The 23391-nt window shown below is 40.1% G+C and overlaps 1 protein-coding gene across 1 annotated transcript; it reads right to left on the bottom strand.

The window, feature by feature from the left end:
• Positions 1 to 4468: 4468 nt before the first annotated feature.
• dgat1b (diacylglycerol O-acyltransferase 1b) lies at positions 4469 to 20001 on the bottom strand. The gene is made up of 17 exons (XM_086218567.1): positions 19604 to 20001; positions 18321 to 18408; positions 17020 to 17060; positions 15853 to 15938; positions 14235 to 14287; positions 13725 to 13830; positions 10143 to 10271; positions 9843 to 9902; positions 9616 to 9719; positions 9207 to 9245; positions 8980 to 9021; positions 8807 to 8851; positions 8295 to 8407; positions 7592 to 7657; positions 6563 to 6650; positions 6317 to 6379; positions 4469 to 5871 (listed from the first exon to the last, which is right to left on the bottom strand). The coding sequence occupies exons 1-17, from the start codon at positions 19852 to 19854 to the stop codon at positions 5722 to 5724; spliced, it is 1524 nt and encodes a 507-aa protein (XP_086074693.1). The 5' UTR covers positions 19855 to 20001; the 3' UTR covers positions 4469 to 5721.
• Positions 20002 to 23391: the final 3390 nt, after the last annotated feature.

The raw sequence follows: 23391 nt of genomic DNA, 5'->3' as shown, positions 1-23391 counted from the left end.
CAGAACTCACAATAAACTAGAGATGTTACAATGATTTTTTTCACACCATTTGATTTTACAATGAATACATTTAAGTGTGACTAGAAGCCAGAAAAGCTGAAAGTTCCCTTTCATAAAACTTGCAGGAGCAATACCACTTCCTGTGTCCACTCTGGGTTGCATTAGAGAACACACACTTGTGTTGCTGCATGAAAACAATACTGTAATACTGAAGTAACTTATACAAAGTTTGACTTCAATTTCAACTTGTAGATTTCAAACTCTCATCAAATGTGTGAAGTTTGGAAAAAATATCTGTCCATGTTGAGTCCAGCTATAATTATTTTGTATTATAGCAAAAATCAAAATGGCCACCTCGCTATAATGTCACTGTTTAATGACAACTCAAAGTCGTCACAGTAACCCATCAGTGAGTTCTGATAGTATTACTCTCCCAAATTTGAGATGGATTCAGTTGACTCACGAGGAGAACTCAAAGACATGACATTTTTATGCTTCCAGCAGGCGCCGCTATGACTAATCTTCCTTAAAATTGAATGGATTCTTCCTTGGACCATACCACACCTCTCCAACAAGTTTAGTGAAAATCGGCCTCCTAGTTTTTTTTGTTTGTTTGTTTGTTTTTTGCCTAATCCTGCTGACAGACCACTGAAAACAGGAGGGAATAAATGATTTAATTGTAAATATGTCTGCAGTTCATACACAAATGCTTCCAATGCCCAAAATATACAAAAATATTTGAACACTTCAAAACAAATTTAAATGATAAATGCTTGTTGTGCTTTAAACTGCTTGAATAAAATGTATGTTGTTAAGTGCAAGCTATCATCTTAACTTTAGTTCGTAATACGCACATGCAGGACAAAAAGTTGTGATCAAATGTAAGAGTCAGCCTGTCTCTTTATGACTTGTTCCCGGACCCATGTTCCATCAATCTTGCAGAATGAGACAGGATAGTGTCCCCTGGTTTCCTGTCTAGAGGATCATCATCACTCATGTCTTGACAGCGTTCTCTGGAAAGATCCGGAATAACGGATGTGAGGAGAGGAGCCATGGATCAACCTGTTACTGAGGATGAATGCAAAGACATGTCGCAGGACAGGGATGGAGAAGAAGAGAAAGGGGGAGGTGTGGAATTAGACTGAAAAGATATACAGAGACAAGGATGGAGTGAGTAGAGTATGTCTGTATGTATAGCTGTCAAAATGATAGATGGAAAACTGTACATGTCTGCGTTTCTATTTGTGCAGAAACTGTACAGTGACAGCCCATCAGTGTGTGACCTAGTCCAAAAAGGGAACCTGTGTTTATGTCAGGAGTCTGAGCGCCAGTGATGGACGAGACAACGAGGTTTCTGCACTTCTTACTTTGCGCCCTCTGTTCCCGCCTGCTTTTTTCTGTCAGGACTGAGGGAGACTGATGAAGGATAACTGCAGTAAAACCTCTGCTCTCCTCTTGGCAATGGTTGCTGTTTTCTTCAGTTTGATGGGAGTCATCATGAGAGATGTTGCTTGTATAAATAAAGATGTGACTTTAAAGGGCCAGTGTGGAGGATTTGGAGGGCTATGTAAGGGGTATATTCAAACAAAACTATGAATTTTGTTTGTATTAGCTTAGCATGAGCCCTTCCTATCAACAAAATCAACCTCTTCCACTGAGCCTGACATCAACAGCAGCCTAAAACAAACAAACCTTCGTGTTTTAATTTGCCTCTGCTCATTTCCATATTTCCTCACACATTAGCATATGTAAGATGTGCCCTTTCTAAACATTTCTTGCTGTATGCATTTGTGTAGCCAGTAGATTTTATGAGATTTTTTATGAGATTTTATGACACGCATGGATTTGGAGGAAGGACAACGTGACAAGGGAGGAGAACCAGGTCCATGAACCAGAAACTGATGCAGAGGAGGACTTCTATATGGACAGTGTCAGGCTATACAAATCCTCATCACGACAAAGTTATTTTTGCCTTGTTTTTATACCTTTATTGTAATCAAATCATTGCAAAAAGTAAATTGGAAATAGAAGTCTCCCAGATGTAGTTCCTGGGGACTCCTGTGAAGCCCATCAGTTCATCTCTGGATGATGTTATGGATCCTGATATGGGTCTGAGTTCACTCTTCAGGTGGATCTGGGATCATCATCATGGCGGTAAGTGCTGTTCCTCTCCTTTTTTTTTCTTTTCGAACTATTTTTTGGAACAGCTGTAAGCTTATTAAGTAGTTTATTTATGGGAGTCAGTGTCAAGTTCCTGATTTTGAACGAGAGGTTCGCTAGCGCTAAAAATGTCGTGTGCTGAACGGCAATCTTACACACTGTATCTTTAACTGGAAAACTTTCATTTAAACTATTTAGGAGATTTGTTTACAGCAGGCACAAACATAACTCAGTATCATACAGAATCAATTTTTAAAAGTTTTTGGAGTGTCCAGGACACGTGAGCAGTGATTTAAAAAAAAAAACTTTATACTATTAATTTAAATGTTGCATCAAACACTTCACAAAAACCTGATGAGAAAATGAGATACACATTTTTAGTGTGAGCGGATTCTCAGCTGCATTGTGTATCCTGCAGAGCCACGTCTGCTGCAGCATCTACAACCTAATCTCCACTGACGACTGCTCAACCGAACGTCACACTCGCAGCCTACACACACTGTATGATTGGCTGTAGACCTGCAGTTTAACTCACTGTCACTGTGATTGAATACAGAGTCAAAAACTTATTTGTCTAGTCTTAGATCTCTGAATGACAGATGTACAAACACAGGTTTAAAAAAAAAAAAGCCAGTGTAGTTTTGTGAGTTTTGTTGTGCTCGGTAGAAATGTGACAAATGAGGTGTAGAGTTTGTATGGCTGTAGTTGATAGAGGATATGAAAACTGTCATGATTGCAAGATTGAAAAGAAAAAAAAACTCACAAAATATAAAGTACAACAGGGATGCTGAAGATAATATGAGAGATCATGTTTTAGAATTTTTGATACAGAAACTTGTACAAATCATCATGAGGGGGAGTTCTTTTTTTTAATATATATTGCAGGATTTGAGTGACCCTGTTAGGATTGTGGTCTTTCCATACATTGGAAAGACAGAGTAAGAACAGATGTGAATATACGTGGAGCTCAAACTCTGCCAGAGGGTATGTTTGGAGTCTTAAGTTTACCTGCATTCATTAGCAGACAAGAGCAGGAAGAGATCAGTATTGCATCATACACTGTATCTGTGTTAAAGGTTGACTCTGCTGTTTGTACGGCTAAACGACTGGAGAAGCTCCTTGTGATGCAAGCTGTGATACTTAGGAGGGTGAAGAGATTAAAGCTACGGTCCTCAACTTTTCTGCAGTCACTTCAAGGTTACTCACACTTGGAGGAGACATTTTCTGGTCTGATAAACCCTCTGTAGAGAAGAGAGCTGGGCCTCTTTCAGGAAATATTCCTGAGTACAAATGGACTTTTTTTTAGCCCTCAATTTAGTCTTACAGTCGTGAAACATAGCCTGATTGATTTGTCCCGTATTGTGCAAAAATATGTACATATGAACATTTGATAAATGAGGCAGATCCGTTTGATTGGAAATTGCTTATGGATTCAGACTGGACAATTGGGGTCTGACAAACACATATCTTAGATTCTCTTCCGTCTTGACACAAGTTGACTTGTTGTTGATGTCCAGTTCAAAACTGCCCTGAGAGCATGAAGCCTTAGAGAGATTCCTCTACACTGGTTTAATATTCAGTCATCGTCCACTTCTCCCCCCAGAGGAAGTACTTCACTAATGAGTCGTCATGCGTCAGATTGTTTTCCTCAAAACTGGAAGACGGTTCTTGACCTGGGGGTTGGAATCATCATGCCATCATTTATTCATTTATTTTTGGAGGGGAGATGTAGAAAATATGATGATTAGACAGGATGTTTACTTTGTACCGCCTGTAAGTGACATTATTTGTTTTGGCATAGAGCTTCTTGAGTATGCGAAAGTCAAAACACTTCTGCACTCAAAATTGCTATAAACAGCAAAACCTTAACCAAGCCTAACCTATATGAGCATGTCTTTCTTCCAAATATATATATATATATATTTTTTATATAGGCCTCCAGTACACATTTTGACTGCGATGGTGCAGTTATTTTAATATAACCAAAACACTAAAGCTTAGAAATATTTTTCTGTGGGCAAAAAATTGCCAGGAGTCTACGAGGGGTGACAAACAGCAACTTGATTCTCAGGGCCATGGCTGAAAAAGGTAGAGAAGCACTTCTTTGTTCATTAGACCACAACCGATGTGTGTGTTGACACGAGTGCCTTCCTCACATCCATGTGAGAACATTTGGACCTGGTGGCTCTTCTTCAAGAATATCCCTCCATCCATGTTTGTTTTCTCTTGAATAAATTTGCTTTTCCTATTTACTTGCTTTCGCCCTAACTTAAAAAAGAAAAAAAAAATCACAAAGAACATGAACAGAATTACTTATTCTAAATGTTTATTTTCACCAACACATATTCAACATAGACATTACTTGGCAGCAGTCCGCTGGGATATTAGCTTGAAAAACACAAACAGCACACATGAAATCATTGTTTTTTTACGTACCATTTCTTAAAAAAAAAAAAAAAAAAAAAAGGGTCTGGATTTCAGCTTCATAGATGTTACTACCGGTAACAAAACAGACATAATGCCGGTGTTCTCACAACACAGTATAATATCATTTAAAAAAAACACCAAAACAACCTAATCGTACATCAATAAAATCTTCCCAGCATATACTGATGGTGCTCGATCTCACAATAATCTGAACAAAAGAAGTCATACCAAGAAAGTGACAGCACATTGGAGAATAAATATCTAACTACGACTGAGGCATTTTAATCATTTAACCAATGCAAAATATGTTAAATGTTTCTTAATTTTTAAAAAAGTCTGCAGAGGACAAAAACCTCTGTGGTAAAAACATCCTGCTGAGTAGGTCTGCAGTGCAAAATATAACAGCTGCTCTAGTTGACCATCATCTTAGCCCAAACAGACACAGAGGAGGACAAATCACCTGAGACGAATCCAACAATACTATAGACTGAGCTTGGAGCAGAAGTAAAAGCTAGTGTTTTGTCCAATTCAAATCATAAGTATGAAACTAAGCCAAAGCGACTGTCCGACTAAATATCATCATCTGTCATGCGCCAGCAGCAATGGCTCACTGTCTGGCACTCCTGCAATTAAATCACCAATTTGCTCAAAGAAGAAGGCTGGACTAGGGCACTGACACAAAACATATTGCAATCGTCACAGAGAAGTCTGCAGGAGAACTGTGCTGATGATCTGGGATGAGGGATGTGTTGAATCTTATTCAAACTTCACTCTGGAAAAAAATTATTATCTTCCGATGTTTTCCAGACTGCAGGTTTGAGGCGTGAAGGAGTAGCAGGTGATGAGACTCCTCCATCAATGAAGAGTCAGATATGTTAGCCAGGTACCACCTTGTATTAAAATATTTCCTCACACTTTGATCCGACCCAGCTGAGAGAAGCTCCTCTCCCAGTAGTCGGATAGAGTGGCTGGAGTGTTTGTACAAATGTTTAGAGCTGATATGAACAGATAATCCTGCCATGTAGATGCTGTCTGTTAGCAGGATTTGAGTTGATACGTCTGTTTGTGTGTTTAAGACGGACGGATGGTTGAAGTGTGTGTGTGTGTGTGTGTGTGTGTGAGTGTGTGTGTGTATCAGTCAGCCTCCTGTCTGTAGTGCAGGACGTAGTAGTCATGGACGTACATCAGGACGGCGAATGGCTGACCGATGATGAGTGATATCCACACTGCTGCGTTACCGTAGTTACCCCGTAGGAAGTGACCCACAAACCAGGCTAATGGCAGCTGATGAATAACGAAAAGATAATAGAATTAAATCAACAGAGTGAGTGATTGTCTTTTTTACTGGCTTATTACACTCTTGCTTTTTTCAGATGATTTTCAGATTTTCTGTATTTGGTGTTGCATCAGTGGAAGAAGCTCTTCAGTTCTTTATTTCCGATGATTCCTCAAATATGTCCCACTCTGCCAACAAGGTCATTTATGACTCGAATGAGACACAGGACCAAAACACATTCTGAATGACTCAGAAGAGTCAACAAGATCATCCACAGGTCCACATCCACAAGTTTGGATTATTTCTAAATTTGGGCTCCAAAGATAAATTATACAAAGGATGTGAAAGTGTAAAATCTCACTTCTATCATTCCAAAAACAAGGTGGACGAACATCAGTGCTACAGTCACGTCATTGTTCACTGTAGAGAGTTTTAGCAGCGCGCAGGTCTTACCTGAGCCATCATACCCGTGAAGGCCCACAGCCGGAACATTCTGAGAGGAACACTCACCAGATACTGGGACACACACCAAACAGAGAGAGAACTGTTGAATCATTCATCGGGACTGTTGTGTTGTGAAAACGCATCATGATGGAAACAAGGGTGAAGCTGATGATGGCTTGAAGAGTCGATGCAACCTTTTTGTTGTTGTTGTTTTTAGATGTTAACAGTGAGAGTGGTGGCGGGCTGAGTTTTTACCTCATGGAAGAAAGCAGACAAGAAGAAAACAGCCGATTGGCTGACTAGTTTACTAAAGCCTCTCCTCAGCAACGGCTTGTAAAAATGGCTATAAGACAGAGAGGAACAGGTGATGAAGTAGGCAGATGAACAAATAGAAGGATGAAAGGACGGATACACATATTTACCTAATAAGAAAAAATCAAATACACTCATTTTTAAAATCATTTGTTTCCTTTGACAACTGTATTTTCCTAAAACTCTGTTGAAATAACTGATAGAGAGATCACAATGTGCTCTCAGAGGATTTTGTTTTGTTGACAGAATGTTCCGGTAATGTCTGAAGCTGCAGGTGTTTGTAACTCTGATAACTGACGTTTCTTCCTGATAAAACCCAAACTGGACTTTATGAATCTGTTGGCGCAGCAGGAGTTTCTTCACTATCAATGAGGAACTCAAAAGGAGAAAGCAAAGTAACAGTTCAGTAAAGTTCCTCATTGATTTTTTTCCCCTGTAATTCACTTCAATGTTGCGTTGTTAAAAAGCTGTGTGAATTCATGCACACTGCTTTCAGGCAAGTGTGATGGTTGCACTTACATATAAACACACAGTCAAACATTCATTGTGTCGATGTTAATTTCTGTTTACCATAAAGTTTTCTTTCCTGCTTTCATAATTCAGTCTGCATCAAAGTGGACTCATTTTTTTATCCTGATTTCTTTTCATATGATTTTTTTGTCATAATTAGATGAACGCTCAAAAATAATCTAAATTTTTTTTTTTTTTTACTGAACATTAAACCTATAAAATAAATCCTCACATTTGCAGCTGTATTAGTGTGTGTGTGTGTGTGTGTTTCTTGCTGCAGTCGCTCTATCTTCTACCACCACTTGCTTCATAGTCAGATGAATCATTTTCTCAAAACATCAGTGTGTCTTGTTGAGTCTCCCTGCATCAGCCCCACGACTCTCCCCTGTGTTCACTTCCATGAATGCCACTTCTATGTGCGCGCGTGTGTGTGTGTGTGTGCACGCGCGTGTTAACACTCACCGGAGACACCACTTGTGAACAGGGATGTTCCAGTTCTGCCAGAAATATGTCACTGACTCAGAGTTCCTGTAGGAAGAGTCAGCAAAGGATGAATTCCAATTCATCATTAAATACTGAGTAATAAGATGGACCTACTAATATCAGTAACACTTCTTCATGTCCTCTCTTAACCTAAAAGAGGTTCAGTAATAAAATGAACTTATACAAAACGGATGAATTAACTTTTTGTTTCTAAATTCTTTCTCTGTCAAACCCTTTAAAAGTCTGAGTGTCTTGCTGTAAACTTATAAGTAAACTACGCAAGGTTTTTACAATTTATTGGCCAGTTAGAAGGGGAAAAATATATTCTGCACACTTGGATGGATCACAGTGTCTTTAATAATGAAAAAGTCCACCTTTCGGTCAGCCAGCCTGTTACGCCATCCTTTCAGGAAACTCACAACGAAAGATTTCTCCACTGATTTCTGAAAATTGTAGTTTCTTCCCTCAAACAGGGGATTTAAAGTCCCTCATTTCAAATGCAAAATGTTAAAGCACTCTTTTATACATCAGTCCATCCTGTTACTAAAATGAATATCAATATGCAGATAAATGAGATCTGACCATAGAAGATACAATGTGATGTATATGACTTCCTAACGCTTCAACGGTAACTGATTATGGATGCGGAACATTTCAGTCTGACACACCAAGGGATATTTACCACCAGTCCTTGTAGAATTGTCGGTCTCCGAAGCGCAGCAGCTCGGCTGTGAAGTTCAGAGATGAGTGGAAGAACCAGTAGAAAAATATCAGCCACAGCAAGTGGTTGGGAACCTGGTTAAATGTTAGCAAGAAGAAGACCCACAAAAAAGAAGGAATGGGTTTTATTCTTAACAACAAAACAAAATTAAAAAAACGTTTCTCAACCATGTTGTCAACACAGTCCTGCAGTATACTGAGCAACACACAAGCAAACGCTGTGGTGGCTGTGTAATTCAATCTGTGCATGCATAACATCCTGGAGATCCAAAACTAACTGGAAGTAATCAGCGCGGCAGTAAAATCCATAAAAAGTAGTTAAAAATAAGTAAAAATGGGATTCTGATAATACATTTATTCCAGCAGTAGAATGTGTTGGCTAGAAAACTGAGCCGAACATCTTGTGTTTTTCTATCTTAATCGTTTAATTAAATTCAATCCTGTTGCGTTTCGTACTTTAGTTTTATTACTCACAGCTAATCTCAAGAGTCTCTCGGTCATCCGGGATAGATCCATATCCTATGGAAAAGGAGGGCAGGGAGATTCACTGGTTAGCTAAACAGAGCGGCAGCCATCGACGTGACAGGATGCTGCTGCTGCTGTTGTTGTGGGGATCCTCAGCTTCCCCTTCTTTCTCTCCTCCTCACCTCTAATGGTTTCATGGAACTTTGAATAATAGGAATCATCCACTGATGGTGAGAGGAGACACAAACACACAAATATAAGTCAGTGGTTTGCCATTTTCACTTACTTTTACACACTGGGGTTAGTTTTGAAAAGGACAGCCATGGTTACAATAATTCACAAACGTCATGAAACGCAGGTTTAGTGCAAATAATGTAACGTCACTTTAAGTGACATTATAAAACTGTACCTGTTGAGTGAGACCGACCAACATCTGGATTAGGAACAGCTGGGGACAAAGACACACTGATGGGGTGAGAGGTGCCATTATTATTACTACCGTTTGACAAAGCACCTGAAGAGAACTTTTTAAACATGAATATAGATTCTAGGGTATTTAATCATTGACCCTAAGTCATGAGATCTGACTGAGATGAGACAACTTGGTGTTTAAAATGCTGTATTAGGGATTATTTATGTCTAAAGCTCAGAAATCAAGACTCTGTTGATCCTCTGAACAAGCAGGATTACTTTCAAATCACCATCAATATCTTCACCAGCTGAGTTGCGGTCACTGTTTTGGTGCTGACTTGACTACAAAACTGAAGTAAGAGGTAACATTTGCGAGTTGATGCAGCTGTTGGATTTTTCCTCCTCACCATCTCAAATAATCTCCTCAGCAGGAAGCTCATGTGAATCTTGGGGGAGCGAGGGAAGTTGAGTTCGTAGCACAAAGTCGGAGCAAAGACAAAGTAGTACAGGTCTACAGAGATGGACAGGAGGCAAATGTGACAAAACCAATAATGTAAATCAGTTAGTTAAATGGTTGATGGCAAAACACATTCATTTCAATGCATGCATAAATTATTAAAAAGCGTCTGAGTACCTTTGATGGTGAGGTTCCCAGGATAACACACCTGATGGTTAATGTGATGTGGTGATGGACCTGCGCGCATCCAAGTAGACAGAAAATAAGGACAAACACCCCAAAAATGTTTGTTTTGTAGTCACTGATTCAGTTGGAGACTAAAGTGTAACTAACAAACACTCATTTGCAGTAACAAAGCTCTGACATTAGATGTCACTGTAGCAACATGAGCTAAGGGAGGAGAACTCCTCTAAAACAGGACATGACTGAGCTTAATGTGTGTGTGTGTGGGTGTGTGTGTGTGTGTGAGAGACTTACAAGACAGTGACCTAGCCAGTTTCTTGGCCTTGGCAGTGCTCAGCTCCCTACACCAAAAGTTGACGTCCTTATAGGAGTAGAGCTTCAGGAACAGGATGGTGTAAGTACCCAGAACAAAGGCGCCACCCACTGATGGAGAGAGATGGGAGGATAAAGTTGTGGTCAGAGGAGTGTTACTGCACTTAATATTAGGATACACAAAAGCATAACAAAAGCCAAGACAGAGCGAGCATGGTCTATGTGAATATTTCCTGAGAAATCGATTACAAAATCCAGCAACATTTTCGCAAAAATCAACACATCCTGAATGATATGTCTAAGTGTGAGTGCACTCTGTTATAAAGTAGTAGATCACCAGAATATTTCACAAGCGTGGTCGACTGGTCAGCTCATTAGTCAAAGTAATACATGATCAAACTAGAAGGGCACTCTTTAGAAAGCAGACCTCTGCCAAGGTCCATGAAATATATCCTGAGGAATTAATGAAACTGTCCAGAGACAAGCATATGAAAATCAAGACAAACTGCAGGGGTGGAGAAAGTACGCAACCCCAGAAGTTGAGACAAAGTATACACACTCCTGGTAAAATATTACTCTACTACCAGTCCAATTTTTACTTGAATTTAAGTGCCAGTTGAATTCAAAGCTTCATGCTTATAACGACAACTGTCAAAAATATATAAAGGAATGAACATTAAAAAAAAATTAAATACAGATAGTAGAAGTACAGTAGTCAAGTGAGTTCTTATACAGTGTAGACTGGTCCCATTACGAACCCTAGTTTGTCCCTCCCTCACACACACACAAATAATGCCTGTTGTGCCAGTAGGGTGAGGGTGAGGTCATCACACCTGGCACCAAACCACAGCAGATCTTATCCATTACCCATCTGTCTCTCTGGCTTAATGTTGCTCCTAAACAGCTCATAGTCTCTCTCTCACTCACTCACACACACACTCTCTCACACACACACACACACACACACACACACACACACACACACACACTCACTCACTCACTCACTCACTCACTCACTCAGAGTATTTTACTCTCAAACTTGCGCCGTAGTGAGAAACGTGAGGAGACTGGTAACCAGACCCAGCTTTGAGGCTGAAGTGACACACCTTACCTCTGAATCAATAAAAATGTTGTTTGGCTGCAACTTGGAATATCTAAAAAGGTTGTTGGGCCTCATTCATGAAAGGTCCATAGACACTTAATGACTTTGTCAGCCCTCAGTTTAGTCTTATAGGTGTTTCAAATAGCCATCATGCCTTGCTTCCTCTCTGAATGACTACACTGAGTGTAACAAAAATCCTTCAGTGTGTAAGTATTAATTTGTACATTTCATGAATGCTTCCAAATGTGTTTGACTGATTTCAACTGACACAGAAGGTAATTTTTAGGGCCTGAGCCAGTCCCTGGCGAAGACCCTATTATGTTTCGAAGTCACACTCGTTTTTTTTATCTGTTTGATTTTAATAATAATTCAAATATGATTTCACTTCACTTCAGCCCTTCCTCTCATTTTCCACTCACTGGGTGTATTATTGCATTTAAGGAGGAGACTTTCTTTCAGTTGGTGCTGGTTAAGTGTTCCTGGTGCTCCTATAGCAGGACTTCCTGTATGCATATATGTAAACACACAGATATGACAATTCATGTCAGCATGACTAAATTGGTTGATTGTTTTTGCACTCAGTGAATAAATTTGTTGATGCTCCAGTCATTTGTTTTACTTTACGGTGTCTACCCCCCCCCCCCACACACACACACACACACACACACAGGCAGCTATTTTTTAAACCCCTAAATTACTCGTACCCGACAGGAGAAAAAGCATCTTTGAGATTTTTAAATTAAGTTCTATATTCTTGCAGTTATGTGTGCCAAGTAAATACTGGTTGAATACACATCGTCCATTAAATGTAAAAGCTCCCTTAGCGCGTGCGCACACACACATACACACACTTAGAGTCAACATTTAATGAATTCAAGAGAAGAGCCAAATGACCGTGCTTACACTAGAAACACATTATCTGTCTCATGATCTATCTCATAAAATTATAAATACCCCCACTAAAGCACAGAATAAAGGACAAAGGGTGAGGCAAAGATCTGAGCTAAACATTATGCTAATGGTGGGAAACACTCCCACTGTGGGATGTTTAAGGGTCAGGTGACAAAAGTGACCTTGGCAGTGATATATCTCTTACATTTTTGAAGTTGAATGTGGTGAGGAGCACCTGAGTGGAGAAGTAGACCATATAAGAGTATTGAGAAGAGTATTCACAACCCAGGGTCACACAGGTATTTGAGAGGAATTCAAGTTTTCTATTTTACATTTACATTAAAAAGATTAGGAATTATCAATTAGAGTGTTTTCTTTCAGATGCAGATATGTTGCAGGGGCAACCAGAATCGTCATATTGGGGATTCAATGCATCCACCAAGGCACTGCATCATGGTTTAATATATGCCCAGCTTTTGACGGATTGGAATTGGAGCTGAGAGACGACACCTGCAACTGATTTGGGCAGAGGTATCATAATACTAGCCTGTAATCATTTTCAGGATTTCATTGGCTATAAACAAAATGTCAGTCAATCTGGCACAATCTGTTCCAATTGGCTCAGTCTTAGAAGACAGACGTGTGGAAGGCTCTGCTATTCAACTAGGACACACACTGGCTATTGTCGGCTGTGAACCAGACATGGAAGCTCCTATCTGAATCTGTGCCACGCTACGCTCTTGTTGTATCTCTCTCTTTTTTGTTTTTTTTAAATCAACTGATGAGGTTCTCTTAAAGAAGCATCTTAAAATGTCTTTAAGAATCTATGACACATTCAGTTACTCTTGATTCAACTGCAGGTGGAAACATTTTGACATAGTGTCTGTACAGTTAATGTGAATGGTGAGTTTCTTAGGGAATATGGTGCGCTAGCATATGATGTCGTTTATATACAGATAATTTATAGTGTGAATTGTATCGTTTGCAGAAGGTGGCCATATTTTCTGTCAAACAGCCTGATTAAGACAGAGGGAGGTGACCCTTGGATGACCCGACAGTGCAAGCCACATTTGCTTTGGCATCACTTCTCTTTTTACTCACCTCCTCTTTTCTCCTCTCCATCCCTCTCTCCTTCTTGTCATTGCTTTGCTCTCTTCCTCTTTTCAACTCATCCTTGCTTTTATCTCCTTCTCTCCTTGTTCTTGCTCTCCTCTCCTCTCCTCTCCTCAGAGCCAGCTGGATAAAATCCAGTCATGACCAACTGGTCCATTACCACTAACAGACTCCAATTATGACTGGGTATAAGAGATGTCTTTTACTGCACAATCAAACGGGTCGAGCGTTTTCTTTGAAGGGCAAAGATATAAATGTCCTCTTAATCTTTATTACAATGACATTATTTTCTGTTTTACACACACGGCTTCATTGTCGACTATCAACGAATGGATAGTTTAGCAGCTTAATAGATGCCAACATTCTAGTCTACTTTCTTTTCTCTTATGTAGAGTAGTTAGTAGTTAATTGGAAGCCTACAGAAATGGTATTTTAACAACTGTAAAGAATCATTTTACCTGGGGTCATGGAAGGTACCAAGAGGACTACTGCAGCTGGGAATGTTAGCATGATTGCCATGTTAATGGAGTGGACTACAAATCCCACACGCTCACTGAAAGAGCCCTGCAAAGAGACATGCACAGAGCAAACCTTTTTGGAACTTATTTTAAAACACACTGTAAAAGCAGCAAACCATTAATTTATAAATACTTGTTTACTGCATGTTTCAGCAGATTAATGCATTTAAACAGAGCTACCTCCTGACTTGACTGTGAAAAAAGTTCTGAAATATCATTCTGTATTTACTCCAAACACACCGAGAAGAGAGCATGACTGAATATGCCCTCAATGCCGGGGGTGAAACTAATTCAGCATTTTTCCATTTCAACATTTGCAGATGCGATTGAGGAGGGTCAGCTAGTCAGAACGATAAAAAAAGAAAAAAAAAACTGTTTTACAAAAAGTATATAATCCCTGCAGGGAGTTGAGAGTGTGCTGAATTCAACAGTTCACTAATCTCCACTCACCTTTGACAACTGCCTTTCTGTGTAAAGAGCCACCACAATGAACACATTAGACACTGTTGGGAGAGATACACGTCAGCTTAAACAGTCCAAATTACATCATCATCTTCATTCTCCTTACCATTAAGCTTCAAGTTCTTAATTTCAAGAAGCCCCAGTTGCCATTACTACAGTTTATAATCTCCCTCTCACAAATACAGTCTAGTTCTTCAGGATATGACATTAGACTGGAGCGTTTGCTTAATTCAGGTTAAACAAGCATTCGTGATGGAACTGATTGATCACTGGGGTACCCTCCTGTCCTCAGTTCAGTAAGACTTCAACACTTCCAGACTTAATTAACTAGTTTAATGTTTCAGTCTAATGCTACTTAGGATTTAAGAGTACTATGAAGAGACAGGAGGGGCTGTAGAAAGAATGTCTGTCTGGAAAAGTATGGTGGTGCAAGATAATCACGGACCAGTGACAACTGTTCATGATTAGCCGGTAACCTCACGTCACTGGGTATCTGTGCGTATAAATGATTAGCAAGTGACAATTTTTATCAAATTTATTACTTTAAAGTCAAGTAAGATTCCATACAGATAGGAAATCAAATAGAGTGTAGTTTCCTCTCAGGAACTACTTTAGTCCAGTGATGTCTAAGCGGTACATTGAAGAGCAGAGCTGTTTTTCTTTTTCTTTTTTTTACCCTTTTAAAAACAGTTGAGCATCTTTAACAATCAGTGTCCCACAAGAAGAAAAAGCAATATTTAACACCTGTGAATAGACACATTTTAGTCTTTATAAGGTAGCATTTCTGCAACATTTGGGGGCACTGTGGATATGGATGTGTGTGTGTGTGTGTGTGTGTTTCTCTGCAGGATGCCCAGTGGGAATGAGCTGCTTTAGTCCACTGTAAATCAACTCCCATTCTCATCTGTCGGTTATTTACCCTCATTCTCTTGGCCCCTCTCTTACTCTTTACCAATGCAACGATTTAACATCAGCTCGCTCTTTTCTCCTTTGTCCCGATACTTCTTGTTCCTGCATTGTTACGTTTTCCGCAAACTTCTCATAACACTTTCACTTAATTTGATCTGACCTATTTCACTTTTTTGGTGAGTTTCAACACGGACGTTTGCCATCGTCGATGGGCCACAGAGAGTCTGACGTACGTTGAAATGTTCCTGTTTAACTAAAGGATCCATTAAGAGCTGAAAGGAGCAACACGGATTGAGAGGGTCTACCAAGATGACTCTGAAGTCGTTTCATGTGGCGTTGCTATGACGACCGGCAACACTAAGGGGGTAATTGTGTGCAGTGAAAAACTAAGTTGAGTCCATATGGTGGAAATGCAGCTTCTGTTGCTTCTTTTCTCTGCAGCACAGTACCAGTGTTCAGTATGTCAGTATATAGGGCAGGTGAGTGTGCCTCTGGAGACAGCAAGAACTGCACCACTGCAGCCTTTCACTGCATGTGCCATAAACATAAATATTGAAAGAATACAGCACCTGGCTAAGTGAGAGGCATCCTCTCATGTTAGACAATACTTGGAGGGATGTGCTTGAACCAGATTCATGGGGTAATCACATTTAGAGTTTTGCTGCAGTGAGTCTGCTTGAGTCACATGTTTACCCACCAATTACCAGGCATGCTGCTGGCCAGCTGTAGGGATCCTTCAGGAACAAGGACACCACCTGAATTGGGTCCACCAGGACACCGTACCTGGCAAACCGTGAAGGGAAACAGCTTCAAATTATGGTCAACTTGTAAACAAATAAAAGACATATTAGTAGTAATAGTCAGCCTCCAAGTTAGCGATACTTTTAGCTCATCTACTGTTATCTTATGTGTATAACAGTTAACAAAGCCACTTTTCAAAGGAGGCGGTTTGACTCAAAAAGCAGAGGTGTTAAAATAAGATTTTGAAGAAAAGTCATAACAGCTAAACAACAGACCCTTACTGCAACAGGTCAACAGCAAGTAAAGCACAGGTTTGATGCAAGAGACGACAGTGGCTCCAGTTCCAATCAAGTAGCCAAGAGATATTAGAAAACGTTAATATTCCAGGGTCATGAATTTGGATAAACTAATTCAGATTCACCCAGGCTTGATAACTGGGATCGCCTGGATTCCTGGTGCAAGATTATTTGCTTGATGAGGAGGGTTTTTTTCAAGCAACTCTGCAGATTTGAGAATTAAAAGGGTTTTTGTCCTCCAGACGTGTCATATTGCCGCTAAGTCACCATGTTATGTTACCGGTTTAGACAGATTGAAATTTGAACCCCTTTCATATACTATTAATGTTAGTCATTGTATAACCTGAGGTGTGAAGACAAGCACAGTCCTGCGCTGGATTCTTAACTCATCTTAGGAGTCACGCTAGCATGGAGGCTAAACCTACGGTAATGGGCTCTAATGACTGTCATTAAAGTCTGACACCTACATGTTTAGTCACACATCGGGGAGCGATCTTTACTCGTTGTGCAGCAGTGTACAATTGCATCTGCAAGGGTGCTCTTCCTGCTTTGACATGTCAACACATCTACAGGGGGGGAAAAAAAAAAAGTCTAGAGCAAAGTTGCTGAAAATGCCCGTAAAAAGTGCAGTCATCAAAAGATCTGTGACATTCGCACTATTGTAAAAGCACCCTTCAAAGAACAAGAAGACATGTTTTATATTTCTGAGGAAGCGTACTACTGCAATAGTAATCCTTACTAACACTTTCGGATACTGTAGTATAAAAGATAAGAATGTGGGAATAAGAAAGGGAGAAAATATGCTTTTCAAAAGACTCCAAACTCACCTTAAGAGGTTTTCTAAGAAGAGGCGAGCATTACTAAGCACCTGCAATAGAAATCAAGAGTTACACATATTTTCAGACGGGCTTGGATGCGTTCCTGTTGCACAATGATTCTCTCTATTCCTTCCTCTTTTTTTATGCTTATCACTCTCTTTGTCACTTGTTAATTGGATAAACGCATCCCTCTATATCACCTATCTACTCCTTTCTACATACTTCTCCTTCCTCTTCACGTCCTTCTTCTTTCTCTCCTCAATACTTTCATCTTCCTCCTCTCATCATTCGTTTTATCTCTCCTCCTCACTCTCCCTATTTCTAAATGGATTGTAATATCTCATTACCCAACACAAAGGCTCTATATGCCTGGGGATGGGACAGAAGTTTAGCGGGAATGAAGGAAAACCTCTTGCGATGAACACAGCGATCCGTGTTCAAAGCCTGGATTAGCAGAAAGCAGGCTTTGCTAGTCTCATCCTCTCTCCCATTCTCTCATATTCTGTTGCTTCCTCCAAGCACAGAAGAGGCAAACCACCTCGAGCTCAACATATATTTATTAAATTATCTTACCTGCAAATAATTTACGGTATTATTGAGCTGATTTAAATTTAACATCTGTTCAAAGAAAAGGGAACAAATTTACATGTTTTTTTTGTTTGTTTGTTTTTTAGTTTTTTTGAGACATGTAGTTTTTTGTTGTTGATCGAACAACAGGGATCAGGTTCCATACTTGATTAAAGCGATCTCAGGAAAAGATTAATGAGTCTCATTAAAAATAACTGCACTTTTTTTCCAGTGTGTTTACACTGAAAGAAACAGAATTTACAAAACAATGCGGACTCATTTGATTCAATTGACTGAATCAATGCCATTGATTGTCTACAGGCGTCAGTAAGCAGCTGAACACAGTGAATTACTTTTTAATTTATCATCATTGATATGTACAGAGAATCACACCCATGATGTTAATCTTCAGGTGGTCCTGTCTTTTGACGATTATTTACATATTCGAAGTATACACTGACGATAACTTGGGCGCATGTTTGTCATTCACAAGAATGCATTGTACTTTATTTACCTGATCATGATCACTACATCCACTTCAACGAGGATAATAACTTCTGACAACCAGATTGATTCTAAATTGTAATAAATAACGCTGTAAGAAATATCCATGTGGCATAAAGACACAGATGAATAAGGACCCTCCTTCCTGTTTGGAGATTTAAGTGATCTAGATTTAGTGTACATACATATGGAGAACCAAAGACTGTCAAACGTAGATAAACCAGCGTATCAAGTCTTACCAACATCACCACACACCAGTTGAGAATTCCTCTGTAGTTACTGAAACCACTGGCTGAACTCAACAGGGACTCCTGTGTCTTGTGACAGCTTGATGGATAAAAACAGTCAAAAGGATTGAAAAAACAGGTTAGTTAAATATCCACTCCACGTATGTATACATGCAATTAACAACAATACTATGTGTCTGATATTTTCACAAAAACCTTTACAATAACGATGCTAAAAACCTTAAAAACCCTTCCTACTGGTCTTCCTCATGAAAAATTCCAGATGAGAAGAATGTGCAAACATTTTTCATATCTCGTTTAACCGCTGGACATAAAATATCCCCGAAACCTATGTAAAGAATTCTCACTGCGCTAGGGGCTTCTAGGACTTGCAATATACTTGCGTCTGCTTAATTCTGCACCAGGATTTCAAATATGTGTGACGTCACAAATCATAGCTCCGCCTCTTAAAATCAGATCTTCAGTGGTGGTGTGAAGACAGGCTGTTTATCAGGGACTGTGACATCAGCTTTCCATGGTCACAGTCTGTACATATGTGATTCCACAGTGAGGCTCAAACATTCAACTGTGAATGTTTGAAAAATATATATATCAGAAGAAGAACACACACACACACACATTCTTGACTGGTGTTTTTGTTTTTTTTTTAATTCATGTGATAGAATGCATTTAATGGACCAATGCTGCATACCCGAAGCTGTAAAACCAAGAGATAAAAAGAAATACAGAGAGAAAAAAAGTACTGTTGAGAGTCGCTGATTTTACTTAGGGGTGGGCAATCATGTGCCATGGAGGGCCGTGCGTATGCAGGTTTTCCTTCCAACCAAACACTTTAACAGGTGATTCCACTGATTAACACACCTTCAGCCACAGAAGTGTGTTAGTCAGTGGAATCACCTGTTAAAGTGTTTGGTTGGAAGGAAAACCTGCATACGCACGGCCCTCCATGGCACATGATTGCACACCCCTTAGACTCTAATTTGTGCATCGCCCCATTAGATCCTGACAAGGTGTGGCAGGTCAGGTGCTTAAGTTCGTCTAAAAAACCTGAGAATGAATGGGTGACCCAGGACGACCCTGGTGTATTCAGACCAGCCGTGAAGTTAACTCTCCCCTGCTGCACATTCACACTTTTACACCCTGAAAACTCGTAAAATCAAGTGAATATGAGATTAGTCGCTACCCCTCAGAGGCCCGACGTCGGATTCACCCCAGCTACACAAACGCCCCTAAACGTACCAGGAGAAACTACCGTGGTAAGTTTCGAAACTCACCTCAGTCTGTCACTTAAGTCACTGCTGCCTTTCCTCCTCTCTCTCTTGGCTTTAGCCCCGACTTTCTCCAATGGCTGGTCAAACATGAGTTTACCCTGGCCATTTTCTTTTTTTACGTCAGCGGTCACTGAGCTCTGCCACGCCGCCGTAGACCTCCCGTTCACGGGCTGCAGACTCGCTCCTCTCCCCGCCGCGAAGGTTGCTCTTCTCCTGCGAGCGGTAAAGGCCCCGCCCGCGTCCGAATCCCCCATTGTGTTTCAGAGAAACTGATATAAACCTTAAAAGTTACATTAACCGTTTAATTCGGACGGTAAGTACCTGTTACTTTTGACTGAGTCACACAGGTTCGGCAGCCTGTAGAAACAGAGGAGGAAGTGAAGTAACCGCCCTAAGCTGCGTTCACGACGCCGTGAAAACTGTCACTGTAACTTTTACTCGGCATCACCCTGTACGTGTGCCTGGTGCCCAACATAAGAACTTGCTTAAACGGATATATTTTCAATATTGTCTTCATTTTCTCCACATTTTCCCCATACTTAAGACCTAGATTATTAAAAAATATATATATATATATCATGTGTGAATGTAAAGTAAATGTTAAATCTAAATACTTAATCTTAATGTTAAATCTCAATCATAAATCTGAAGATTTAATCCAAATCTAAATGTCAACTATTTAAATTTATTCTTTAGATTTAGATTCAACATTTAGATTTAATATTTAGGTTATCAAATTTTTGCATCAGCACCCCACTGACATGTGTGTTCATACCTCCCAGAAATACAGTACGATATCATGGCACTGTAAATGCTTTAATGAGAATCTGGGCTCTCCTTTGGTTCCACCCTCAGGCCAAACCTAGAAAGAAAGATTGTGTTCTTGATCCATACATAATATTCTTAAGTGTGATGTACATGTGAGGGCAATGGTGTGACTCGTTTTCACTGCCGGGTCTTTTTAAGGACGCAGATCTCCTTCGTCTGTCCGAGCAAAAGACCTCAACAGTTCAGGGGATTATTAATTGACAGTAATGGGTTGGGTTCCATCTCCATTATCTTCTCCTATAACTGGCACGTACTCTTGGTGTGGCCAACTGACAGTTTGAAAGCTCTGATTTAATGAGAATGCCCCCTCCGTCTAGTATACTTCTGTGTGCTTATCCACCGAGGTGGGAGCTGATCAGTGGCATTGATCCAGCTTTATCAGGCCTTTCTGTCTATACGCTTGTCTTTTAGAATAATGAGCCTGTCTGCAGTTGTTGGGATAAGAGACCTTGGGAAAAGGAAACTTATTACTAATTGTTTTAACTCTTCAACTTGAAAGCTGACTTAATTAACCATTGTTTTCCCTAAACCCTATAGTTTCTGGGAATGTATTAAGCCCCGTCAAGAGTCTTTGTGGTCACTGTTAAAGGATTTAAAGGCTGGTCCGATGTTTGCTTACAGGGAGGATTCAACATTTGACTTTTCAAAGGATGTGTAATCTTGAGAATGAGCGCCTCAATATCCACAGAATACAGAGACGGTGTCTTTGTTGGTGCGTCTGAGTTGAAAACAATTAAAGTACTGGGTATCGGGGTTTTTTTTTTTTCTTTTTTGGAAAGGAGGAGCAAAATGTACTGAAAATGTAACTGGAGGAGGCATGGTTCAGGAGAAGTCATTGAAGCTACGCCGGTTTGATCCTGATCCTCTGGAAATTGTGTGTCCCTGATGACTTGCATGGCAGCCTCCCATTAGTGTTTGTGAAAGAGTGAATGATGCAACCCTGCAAAGATGTCAGATTTTTATTGAACACATACAAAGCAACCCTTACAGCTTAATGCTCACTGTTAGCAGCCATTTTGAATGTGTGTCTGTTGTGGGTCAGCGTTGATTGTATGAAGGACATGTGATCTTTCATATCATGTGACCCAGAGAGTCCAAATCAATACAGATTTTTTTTTTTTACTAGACTGGGCATATGAGACATTGCTCTTCTTTTTTATAAAAAATTATCAACACTTCTATTTTCTCAACATTTTCATGTAAAATTGTAAAGTTAGCCCTTGATTTTTTTTCTTCCAATATCAATTCTATAGAAAAAGGCAAAAGTTACAGTTTATATTTTCACTAGCTTGTACAAGAAGGCTCAGAGCAGGATGTACTTCCTGAGGAGGCTGAGAGCCTTCAACATCTGCAGAAAGCTCCTGTGGATGTTCTATCAGTCTGTGGTCTTCAGCATCCTGTCCTACGCTGTGGTGTGCTGGGGTGGGGGGAGTGTGAGAAAGGCAGACCTCTCCAGGCTGGAGAAGCTGATCAGGCGGGCCAGCTCAGTGGTTGGGATGAAGCTGGACCCTCTGGCAACAGTAGCAGAGAGGAGAACTTTGGACAAACTGCTGGACATCCTGGACAATGTCAGCCACCCTCTGCACACTGTCACCACCAGCCAGAGAAGCCTGTTCAGCCAGAGGCTGCTCCTCCCCAAGTGCAGGACCAACAGACTGAAGAACTCCTTCATCCCCTGAGCCATTAAACTGTTAAACTCCTCACTGGAGGGGGGGGGGAGGCCCAACAGAAGGACTGTAGGAGAGGGCTGAGCACCATTAACTTGCCCCGATACCAACCGGACACTAGTGCAATAAAGAGACTGCATATTATTATTATCATTATTATAATTCTTGTTACTACTGCTGCTACTATTCTAATAATAATAATAACTATTGTTATATTTTTTTATTATGTCATCATCATTATTATTGTTATAATTGTTATAATAACAATTAAGAACAATTAGTGTTATGATTATTCCTGTCACTATGCACATATACATAACCATCCAGGTACACACAGGCACACGCACGTGTGTGTGTGTGTGTGTGTATATATATATAAAAATTAGTCTTTGTTTTCTCTTTGCTATTTTTTGCTAAGGTTTCATTTGTCTATTCTATGGTAACAGTGCTGTGAATGAATGTTGAGGAGAGTGCAATTTCCCTGGCGGAATGTCCAAAAGGGATTAATAAAGTAGTCTGTCTGTCTGTCTAGCTACCAGGTCATGTGACCCAGAGGCCCCAAATCCAACCACCATGTACATGTTTGTGTTCTTCTCTGCTCCAGTGTCGTTGTCAAAATCAGGTGTTTCACTTGGAGTCATGTTTCTCTTCATTCTCAGATGAACGTATTTGAGTTTGTCAGTGTCCTGTATTTAAACACCTGTATGAGCAGAGTCCACCAATGCCGCTTTATGCAACCAGCCTCTTTTTATTTATTTTTTTCACCATGTCTGCAAGGTTGCAAGTCTGAATAAGTAGAACATTGGCCCAGTGCCTCCTCTCTGCTGTAGACCAGAAGCCACTCTGTTGCGTGCAAGTCTCCTAATGCTCCACAGATCAAGTTATTTTTGATAACAGCTCGCCATATAAAATTGAGAGAATAAGAGGTTTTAGTGATTCATTATTCATGCTTTCTCCAGGGCCTCAAAAAACGGAAGCTTTTCACAAGCGCTCTGCCTCTGAGCTGTTAGCGGATTACAACAATGTCTCTTTGCGTGTCTGTCTCGCTACCTTTCCTCTTATTGCTCTCGACTGGAATATGACCTATGCAGTCTTTTCCCCTTTCAATATTTCTTGTTACCGCTAAGCTCTTCATATTCACACTCCAGCTGAACGTATACAGACACCTGAAGAGTGAGATTGTTGAACATTCTGCCTCCAAAATACTTTCGGACTACTTTACTCCGCTGTAATTTAAGAGCCCCCCCATGTGAAGCCTGGCTGCAGGGATTCTCTCCCCTTCAGCTACAATAGTTT

Source organism: Aulostomus chinensis, chromosome 11 (assembly GCF_037954235.1).
Source record: "Aulostomus chinensis isolate RoL2024-O1b breed Wild chromosome 11, RoL_Achi_v1.0, whole genome shotgun sequence".
Taxonomy (NCBI): Eukaryota; Metazoa; Chordata; class Actinopteri; order Syngnathiformes; family Aulostomidae; genus Aulostomus; species Aulostomus chinensis.
Note: the sequence above shows the minus strand (reverse complement) of the source record. Positions and strands in the feature narration are given on the sequence as shown.

What these genes read in the sequence shown, in the direction of transcription:
- dgat1b (XM_086218567.1), bottom strand. Translation starts at nt 19,854, where the DNA reads ATGGGGGATTCGGACGCGGGCGGGGCCTTTACCGCTCGCAGGAGAAGA. An exon ending in CAGAAAGGCAGTTGTCAAAG is followed by an intron (nt 13,831 to 14,234) that starts GTGAGTGGAGAT and finishes GTCTCTTTGCAG; the next exon opens with GGCTCTTTCAGTGAGCGTGT. An exon ending in ACTGGCTAGGTCACTGTCTT is followed by an intron (nt 9,903 to 10,142) that starts GTAAGTCTCTCA and finishes GGATGCGCGCAG; the next exon opens with GTCCATCACCACATCACATT.